This window comes from Hordeum vulgare, chromosome 4H (genome assembly GCF_904849725.1).
Source record: "Hordeum vulgare subsp. vulgare chromosome 4H, MorexV3_pseudomolecules_assembly, whole genome shotgun sequence".
NCBI lineage: Eukaryota > Viridiplantae > Streptophyta > Magnoliopsida > Poales > Poaceae > Hordeum > Hordeum vulgare.
The window spans coordinates 149,391,207-149,401,558 of NC_058521.1; the positions used below are offsets into that span (position 1 = coordinate 149,391,207).

Below are 10,352 nucleotides of genomic sequence, written 5' to 3' on the forward strand. Positions count from 1 at the left end.
AATGGAGCATCATTTCTCCAGGTTGCAGCTTGCTTCGATTGCGCATGCCTAAATCAAGAGAAAGCCAATGCTTTTGTCCGACTCGCGACAGCATCATCCTCGCCTCTTGACCCATCGATTTCAAACGCGAGCATGGATGCACTGGCTGGTCACACCACCATCTCCTTTCCGTGCTTCGGGTCAATGTTTTACTAGCACACCGGAAGAGAGCAAAATACTACCACAGTTCCCTCAAAAAGGGACTGCAAAAGCTATACACCTTTGTTCCCTTAAAGAAAACAATAAAACATGCACGTTTTCCTTCACGATCCATGAAAGAACAAACAATTCTCCAACACTTCCGGCCCCATCCAAAACCCCTCCCCACCTTTCCAAGGGAAAACAAAGCACTTCTCCAGTATAAAACATGCAATGAATTTCACATAACATTCAAGGAAATTTCATACGAGGAGGTTTCCAACAGTCGGGTAGATGAATGAAAGAGTTACAAATCTCAATGGTAGATCTGACCAATGCCTCACAAATTAGCCAGACTTAACGTTAGTTGGCGCTAATCTGCTTTTTACTATCTCTAAACCGACTCCATCAGAGTTCTAATGCTTCCATCCCAACCTAAAATCACCTACATTTACTACTACTCCATTCTAATCTGGGATCAACCGACCAAGCAAAAGGAAACGATACTACTACTAGAGTACTGGTGCTGAATGATGATGCGGTCAGTGACACCCGGTTGAGCAGAGCCGAGCTGTGAGTTCAGAGGCCCAGCAGTATGTAGTAGACCAGTGTGATGGGGAGGGCGATCAGCATCCCGAAGATCACGCTGCATCAAAACATAGTTCCATCATTATATCAGGAGTCAGGATCATACTACCATCTCAATGAATCAATGCTACTCTATGATGATAATCAAATAAAGTAGGCACGGCAACATGTCAAATTCCAGGGGAATCAAATCGATGTTGCACGATGATGATGGTCGTTAGGATAGGAATCATGAAAAGCTACTCCAAGGTGTTCTCTCTGACTTGGGTGGATGATACTCTCCACAAGGTTTTTGAGAGCTTTCATTGACTAAAAATGATGATGGCACCTCAAGAAAGATAGCACCAGAGGTGTTTTAAGAGATCATACGCTGTGCTGAGAATGTTGGGATGAACGTTGTACTCCTTGGCGAACACGAAGGGCACGATTCCTTGTGGAAGAGCAGCCTGCAATGCAAATTCATGTCATATCATATGTTCACTAGATTTTTTCTGGTTGAGTGCAGTGTTAAAAGAAGGCTATCAAGTGGTTCTGGGATGTACCTGAACAATGGCGATGTGCAGAAGAACCCCGCGCAACCCAACAGCCAGAGAGGCGGCGGCCATGACCGCTGGACCGACCAGGAACCTCACAGCCATCGCGTAGGCCGCAAGCTTGTTCCCGCAGGCGATGATCCGGGGCTGCAACGCCATGAACAACCCTGCATTTGCACACAACATGAGCACGGCAACAGTTTTACAGGAAGAGTGCAGAGTCAGAGCTGTGCAAACCTAGGCTGAACATGGCCATCCCAAGCCCTGCGTCCGACAGGATCGAAATCGACTTGGCGATGATCGCCGGCATCTCAATTCCCCACCTGAAATTGCCGCAATGCAGTTCACAAGATCAATCAGCAAATCAAATGTGGAGTGAGCGATGAACAAACAAATTGTTCTTGTTCAGAACGAGGGTGAGATTAACTAGGTGTGTTTGGTTGTTTTACTACCTGTAGGAGACGAGGGACCAGACGACGCCAATGAGGCTGGAGTATGTGTTTGGGTTCCTGATGAGCTTCCTCCACACCATGATCAGGATGAGCCTCGTCATCACGCTCGCCGGCGGCATGGCGGCGGCCCTCTCCTCGCCGTCGTCCTTTGGGTGCAGCTGTGCGGTGGAGTTGGACCCCAGCTTGGCCAGCGTCGGCCCGTCCACGTTCGCCACGCCGCCGTTCTTGTTCCTGAAGCTGAAGTCGTCACCGCCGCCGCGGCCGTACTCGTCGTAGGCCTGGACACCTGAAACCATACGATCCGGACCGTTGATTCGTCGAATGGACGGCGGAAAACAAACTGCTAGTAGTAGGAGTAGTATAAAGGCGTTACCTTTGGCGAGGACGTCGCCGTGGTCGGCGCCACCGCCGAAGACATGCAAGGCGCCGCCGGCAGCGCGCTCAGAGACCGGTGAGGCGCTGGAGCTCCAGACGAACATGTGCAGGTCCTTGCGCTTCCCGGCCAATGCCTGCGGCAGGGGCTGAGGCGAGTGGCCGCCGGTGCCGGTGCCGGTGCCAGCGCCGACGGATCCCTTCTCCTCGTCCCCCTTGGCGCCGCCGACGATGTTGAAGAACTCGGCGTGGTTGAAGCTGGAGCCACGGGGCGTCGGGTTCCTGGACGACTGGAGCGAGTATATCTCGACGCCGGAGAGGTTGGAGACGCGTGGCTGCATGGACTGCGAGTGGGAGTGTGAGTGCGAGTGGGAGCAGGCGGCCTCGGAGCGCGAGCTGGTGGACTTGCGCACGGTGACCCGCATCCTGCCGTCCTCCCCGATATCGGCCTCCGCCTGCAGGTCCGCCCCGCCGCCCCCGGCGAGCGAGACGACGTCGGAGTCGACGCGGAAGGAGACGATGTCGGCGGCGGTGTCGGGGAACTGCTCCATGACGAGCATCTTGGCGCCGCGGTACTCGAAGAGGAAGAGCATGAGGGTGTACCAGATGATGCACTGCAGCACGACGATCTGCACCATGAGCGTGCCGGCGCTGGCGGGGCCGTACATGCCCCGGAGCAGCGGGATGCCCATGACGAGCGTGTTGGGGAGCGTGGAGAGGGAGAAGAGCGTGATGAGCCAGTCGAGGGAGCCCCCGCGGAGGCGGCACCAGAGGCCGAGTAGCGCGAGGACGGCGAGCTTCTGGAGCGTGTCGGCGGCGAGGAAGCGGAGGTTCATGGCGAAGGGGTCGTTGGAGGAGATGAAGTGGAAGGAGAGGAGCGGGACGGCGAAGAGCGCGACGAAGCGGTTGATCCCGGAGCACTGGTCCGGGGTGAAGATGCGCCACCAGCGCACGGAGCCGTAGGCGAGCGTCATGGCGACGTAGAGCGGCACAACGGCCGTGAGCACGTGGTACAGGTCCGCCGCGGTGATCATGGCCGCCGGGGCTCGGGACACTCGGGAGCGCGCGCAATGCGAATCAAGAAAGAAACGGTGCGTGGCCTGATGGTGGTCAAGCCAGCTGGCTGGGTGAAGAAAGAAGAAATGGGAGACGGCGCGTCTGTGTGTGTGTGTGTCAAGTAAGACAAGACAATGGGGAAGAGAAGAAGGGCAGGCTTGGTGAAGAAGACGAACAAGTAGAAGACGAGGGTGGTGGAAATTAAAGAGCGGGGCGAGGGCGAGGGCGAGGGCGAGGGGAGCGGGACACGGAAGAGGCAAGCGGCGCAGGGGAGGGGCGCAAAAGGCAGCTGCGGCAGGAGCTAGCATAGCATGGCATGGTGCAAGAGCGGAGCGGACCAGGAGGGCAGGGCTATGATCAGAATCAGTGGCACTGTGCTGCGTACGCGAGGACGTAGAAGGAGCAATGCGTTTCCTTGTCCGAGGGAGAAAGAGGGGCAGGTAGGTGTAGGACTGGGAATAGGAGGAGGAGGAACGGCGTAAAGGCTGAGATGAAAGGGGCATGGTGTTGGCGTAATGGCGGACAAGAAAGGGGGAGGCGTTGGGAGGTGTGTGTGGCGACATGGAGGTGCAAGGCCTTGTCCCTAGTGCGCGGCCCCGGCCCCGGCCCCTGCCCCTGCCCCTCCTTGCATGCTGCAGCTGCAGGAGTATAGCTTGCTTGCTATACTACCATAGCGTTAGCGTGGCATAGGTCTGCTCTCTCTGCTCTGCTCTCGTCTCCTCTCTGCTGCAGGAGAGGTGAGGAGAGGAGTGGCCAGGCAGGGAATCGCATAAAGATGATCCAAACTTTATGCAGTCTTGGTTGGACTTTCTCGTCATTCCGAGCTCTACTCTCTACTCTCTGCTCTTTATCTTGTGCGTAGACAGCATAGTACGTGTATGCAAACACATATTGTACATAGGCCCTATTTGGATCCTAAGCAGGGCCGTCTTCAGAAATTCAGGGGCCCAGGACGAAAATCAAAATCGGGCCCAAAACTACGAAAACAATCATCTAACAAAAGAAATTAAGTATATTGTATACCTAACCTAATATGCACAATATATCTAACCTAATATGACAGGGATAAACTAATATGCACAAACTGAACCTGGGACTTGGGTGATCGGCTGATCGCCGATGACGGAAGCGCGGACGGCGGACGGCGGACCGCGGACGCGGAAGGCAGCGACAAACGACGTTTTCCGCGAGCGGACGGACGACGTCTTGGGCGCGGCGGAGATGAGACGACTGGCGAAAGCAATGGAGTCAGGCGGCGTGTTAGGCTGTTAGCGATCAATAAAAAGAGACATGCAGGCCTGGAGACATAGTACGTGATCATGCATTCAGGCGTGTACGTGATATCTCATATGCAGCAGGCCTCGTGGGCTGCCAGCTTTTTTGTTGTTGAACACTGCTTAGGCCTTGCTGATGGATTAAATAGCTAATTATGATTATAACTACATACATATATATTACTAATACCTAGTAATTTGGGGGCCCCAAATTTTTGGGGGCCCTGTGCGGTCGCCCATCTTGGCCACCTCCAACGACGGGCCTGATCCTAAGGTTAGAGTTAGATTGGGTTAGAGTTGAGTTATCTAACCCTCAAAAATCCAAACAGGTAGGGTTAGATTGAGTTAGATGCATCTAACCCACCCAAAAACTCTAACCCACCCAAAAGATGCTTTTTTGGTTAGAGTTAGATAGGGACAAAAAAAAGAAAACAAAATCACTTGCTACCGCATCCAGCCCGCACCAGATCCTTCCACCAACCCCCCGTCCCTCCCGTCGCCCTCCCTCCTCACCGTCCCGGCCGCCGCGCCCTGCCACGGCCCGCCCCGCCCCGCCCCGCCGTCGGGCCGCCCCGCCGCACCCTGCCGCCGGCCGCCCCGCACGCCCAGACGTGTGCCGCGGCCCGCCCCGCCGCGCCCCGCACGCCCCGCCGTCTGCCGCGGCCCGCCCCGCCGCGCCCTGCGGCCGGCCGCCCCGCACGCCCAGACAGGGCCATAGGCACGCGCATTGGTACGTAGTACTGTACAATATATATACTTCAAGGTATGTGCTGCTACTGCTAGCATACGTCTTGGTGGTGTGGTGGCTGATGCAGTAGTACTAGCGCAGGCAGGGCCAGCTGGTTGGGGCACTCGACAAGGACGACTCGTGGTGGAGTAGGGTGAGTTCCATCTCTGTACACTGTGTGTGCTAGGTGTGGGTACTGTACGTACGTGCCTGCCTGCGACCATTATATTCGTTGCTTGCACTGCTCGCTTCGCGACGTCATTTTGCCTCAGACCTCCCTTCTCCCCGCGCTGTAGCGTCCCCTCTCCCCTCTCCCTGCGACCAACGAACTTGGACCGTGACGTCTCGCTTGCAGTCACGCACGGCACGGCGCGCAAGTGTAACGGAATCAACGACGCCAGAACTTGCAGACCGAAAGGACGGGGCGGGGTGGTGGCCCTAAACTTTAACTCGCGCGCGCGCGTAGGCGTAGGGCATGGGGATGCCCGGAAAAACATGGAGCACACCACGTCTCGCTGCCGGGCACAGCAATGCAGACCACCCCACCACCGTCTACTACTAGCGCTGTACCCTTGTCACAAAAAACAAGTGGAAATGGTCGTGCTTCGTTTCGGCCAACCCAACGCTAGACCCAAAAGGGAAATTAGTTTTATCTGGGTTTTGTCCAGACGGTAAAACGAACGACCAAATCTGCTTTGGGCAGTTGGCGTCGCAAGTCGTTCACATTGCATTAAAAAAAAGCGGAAAAAATTTCATATTCATACATTGCATTAAAAAAGCGGATCACACATTTTAATAATACAGTACATATCTATACCTATAATATAATCTTTACCTAATAATAAAGAGACTATCGCTTTCGTCAGAAAACCCACCGAGGTGATTTTACAAAAAAAACCTCATTGTTTATGATATTAAACTCGTAGTATATATATTAAATATATTTTTAAATACTCATATCTTTTAAACCGTAACTCCAAATTTAACATATTATACATGGAATTTGATTAGAAAAATATGTAAAATTTAAATATGATATTATTTTATCTGTTAAACGTTTAATAAAAATACTATCTAGGATGCAATCTTAATAAATAAGTTTCGTCTTTCTTTCATACCGGTACTCATCCGTGTTGGGATGAACACGTCAACAAAATCAGGATGAGAGATGAAACTGAATGTCACTTGACTGATTCTTTGTACGTATTAAATCTACATGCAAGCCGTGTTAAAATAGAAGACCCGTGAAATTTTGAACTGCATTTTTGTAGGATAAGACCATCTTTATTTGTATCGTAACTATAAATTCTCAAATTATAGACATTTTTTATAAATTAAGAGCGTGTGCCATGTGGTATCTCTTTCTTCCGTTGCAACGCATGGGCCATTTTGCTAGTAATAATAAAGAGGTTATTGCTTCCGTTGGAAAACCCATCGCGATATTTTTATAAAAAAACCCCTGTAATTTTTGTTATTCAACCCGCGCTCCATCATTTATCTGCAACGCAAAAGGAAAAAAAGATTCGCTGCAAAAATTATACCCGTACGCATCGCCTCTTCCCGTCGACCCTGGGCCACCCTGGCCTGTGCCCAGGCCGCCGCCACACCACTCGCCGCCGCGGCCGACCTCAACCGCCACCGCTGCCGATCTCAACCCACCCGCCTCCGTGGCCGTACCTCTCCCCGCTCACTGCCCCTGTTGCGGCGCTCGAGCGCATCGTGTCGACCCTGGTCCACCCTGGCGTGTGCCCAGGCCGTTGCCACACCACTCGCCGCCGCGGCCGACCTCAACCACCACTGTTGTCGATCTCAACCCACCCGCCTCCGCGGTCGTACCTCTGCCTGCTTGCTGCCCCCATTTTGGCGCTCGAGCACAACTTCTGGATCAAATCAACACGACAACTATAGTGACTGGGATGATGCATCTGCTCGATGCAGAACGGCGGCGGCGCGGCAGAGCGAAGTACTTGCAGGTGGAGGCGGGCCTCCATGGCTCACACGGGGAACTCCGAGGTTATGGCGCGGCAACGACGACTCCTTATGGCCAGATAGAGGCGCCTAACCCTTGCTCCACTCATTGTATCCCCTCCTCCGGCAGGAACTCATCACCTGGTGAGATCCCCTCCCATGCCTCCAACCGTGTGTCAAGCACCGGCAAGAAATTTTGTTTTGTGGGGATTTATTTGCTGATGAATGAATGTATTGAATGTAAGATTGTATTGTTGTAGAGACAGAGAATGGAACGCCACCTTCAGTTTGTCATCTCATCCCACATTCTCTACCCCATGAGCGAAATAAGATAACAATCCATTGATCAATTCACGTAGCCTCTTTATTTTGCTTTGCTTGTCCCGCTCGATTTCTCATCATGGTGGAATTAACAATGGATGGGTTGATTCTCAACAAAATAGGATAGGACTGACTACATTAGTTAGTTAGCTTATTATTTTAATAAATCAAAATGATTATAAAAAGATTAAAAGCGTGTGGTATTTTCTCTCTCGTTGCAACGCACGGGCCCTTTTGCTAGTAAAACTTAATTAAACATTACTAGAATCTAAAAAAACCGCAAAAGTCCGAGTCGCTTAATTAAACATTAAACATAAAAAAAATGCCACCATCGATGCCAGCGCCGTATTCACACGGCCTCGTCCCCGTCGTTCATGGTGAGGTCGACGTACAATGGAGGCGTCCATAGGTGGGCCAGTGGCGCATGCGGTGGTGCATGGCCAGTGACGCGTGACCAAGTCCTCCCATGGTGGGCACAGCGTGGGCGCTTGGGCGGCCACCGAGTTGTCCTTCTCTAGAGCCGTGGACGATCACATCCATCGCCGGCCCACCAGGTGAGGGTTCGAAACGGTGATGAGGGGCTCCTCGACGACCTTCTCCTTCACCTCCTCCTTGACGGCCATCTCCAGCTCCGGGATGGAGACGTCGCCGGCCATGGAGAGTGCCATCATCACGTTGAGCCTGTGCCACTCCGCCTCGTCGTGGTTGTGGGCGGATTCCTCAAGAATGCATCGCATGGGCTCCTCCTCCTCCTCCTCCTCGTTCATTGGAGGTGGTGGTGGCGGTGACGGTGAGGGGGAAGGCATCGAGGTGAGCCTGAGGGTTCACGCACGACTGGCTCACGTGTGGCACGTTTGGACCACGACCGACAAAGTAGACTACCTTTGCAGATCGTGCTCGTCGCAGAATCACGTGTCTCACTGAGGGGACTGGACGTCGTACCTAGCGTAGTCGAGGAGGATAGGGGCAGGTGGGTGCGGTGGCGCTGGTTATCGTCACGACGGGCTCGGCCGCCGACTGGGACTCGTGGGATGAGCACGCGGCCCGCCAACACATTCCAGTTGTTTGGCACATGGATGTCACTCCACGGCAGCGGCGTCCCCGTCTCCTAGTAGCAATTGCAGATGTCGGCCTTTGACGTACGACCCGTGGCGAGGCGATGCTGAAAGAAGGATTTTTCGGAGAGGTGGAGCGGCTGTGGCGGCTCGAGGCGGATCCACAGTCGTGGTTGATCTTGCCCTTGTGATCGTCGATCCAATGCCACCCATGGCCGATGACGGAGGAGAGGAGGAGGAGCTACGATGGCTAGGGTTTGGGAGTGTTGTATTTCGAGGAGGCACGCGTCGCCTGGAGTGGAAGTGTGGACCGTCGGTCCATGACTTCCACATTAAAAAGGACGAGCATCACGCGACTGGGAGGATGACACGCAGGACCGCCCGCACGTGCGTAGTAAATGCAGTGCGCCCGTCTGTTCAATGTTCGTCTAGACCCAAAGCAATGATAGACACCACCACAACCGTAATCCTATATTCCCTCTCATTTGGCTGAGTTATTCGATACAATTTCATCACATATATGCTGGCTTTGCATATCTTGGATTCGCACAACCGACTTGCAATTGAAGAAGGTTGTGCATCAATCGGACTATGTTTCATAGAGCATGTTTGGTCACTCAAATGGATTTTTGCCCCATTGCACGAGTGGCTCACTAGAGTTAGTTGAGGTAATGCGGGTTTTTGGTCATGTGATGCATCATGTTTGGTTGTGTGCATTAGATCGGGAGGTTTGTTTCATCCATGGCGTTTGGTTGACCGCACTTGGTTCTGAGGATGCAATTACATATTGTTTGGTTAGTTCTGGCCTAATGTTGTGGTCGCCCGTTCTCAGTAGTGATGACTTTACCACAAAACTACATAGGAAGTATCAAACCAACATTATTTCACTCGTACCTACTATAGAATGGCAATACTGAATTAGCAATTATATGGATCATGGGGTGAAGTTCATCGATGGTGATAAAGGGGGGGGGTCACCACCCTTGTATTCCTCTTCATCTTTTTCTTCTTCACATATTTGTGTTATCTCCATTAGCCCACATTGCCTCATTAGAGTCCAACATTTTCTCTCCCAAGCTTCATTATCATGTGCCTTTATGCCATGACCGGAGTCAATACAATCAACCATCACCTCCTCCTCCTCCGTCATATATTCATCAAAATCCAATTCTAAGGCTCGTTTATGAGGAATGCAACATGCAAAAGGAAGTTTAACTTGGGTGGTGGGCAGGGGTGGAATGCCTTCTCATCAATGATCTTACATATATTTTTTATGTACCAAATGCACTCTCAGTTGTAATCAACTGAAACTATAACGTTATAGCGTCTAAGATTAAACAATTAGGAGGCGGTATTAGGATAGTTTCTAGGAGAGAGATCATTAAGATGTATCTAGTTTTCCTGAAGAGTGGAAGGACCCCAAAAGACATACATATTCGTCATATCCAAGTTAGCACTCACCCTCCAGGGATTTGATCCCATCAAGTTGATCCATGTTGTTAGTAAGAATGTTAGCATCATGGGTTGATCCTTCCCAACCAGTGAACACGTATATGTTGGAAATATGCCCTAGAGGCAATAATAAATTAGTTATTATTATATTTCTTTGTTCATGATGATCGTTTATTATCCATGCTATAGTAGTATTGATTGGAAACACAATACTTGTGTGGATACATAGACAAAACACTGTCCCTAGTAAGCCTCTAGTTGACTAGCTTGTCGATCAAAGATGGTCAAGGTTTCCTGACCATAGGCAAGTGTTGTCACTTGATAACGGGATCACATCATTAGGATAATCATGTGATGGACTAGACCCAAACTAATGA

At 51.8% G+C, this 10,352-nt stretch overlaps 1 protein-coding gene across 1 annotated transcript; it reads right to left on the bottom strand.

The window, feature by feature from the left end:
- Positions 1-416: 416 nt before the first annotated feature.
- LOC123448210 (probable auxin efflux carrier component 1b) lies at positions 417-3,475 on the bottom strand. Its single transcript, XM_045125034.1, has 6 exons — positions 2,124-3,475; positions 1,751-2,036; positions 1,536-1,621; positions 1,308-1,465; positions 1,135-1,211; positions 417-823 (listed from the first exon to the last, which is right to left on the bottom strand). The coding sequence occupies exons 1-6, from the start codon at positions 3,154-3,156 to the stop codon at positions 757-759; spliced, it is 1,707 nt and encodes a 568-aa protein (XP_044980969.1). The 5' UTR covers positions 3,157-3,475; the 3' UTR covers positions 417-756.
- Between the last annotated feature and the right edge of the window lie 6,877 nt (positions 3,476-10,352).

Bases quoted from the DNA above. Each gene is read 5' to 3' on its own strand.
- LOC123448210 (XM_045125034.1), bottom strand. From the start codon at position 3,156: ATGATCACCGCGGCGGACCTGTACCACGTGCTCACGGCCGTTGTGCCG. The intron at 1,622-1,750 runs GTAGTAAAACAA...CGGCAATTTCAG, and splicing joins TGGTCCCTCGTCTCCTACAG to GTGGGGAATTGAGATGCCGG. The intron at 1,212-1,307 runs GTACATCCCAGA...TTTGCATTGCAG, and splicing joins TGCACATCGCCATTGTTCAG to GCTGCTCTTCCACAAGGAAT.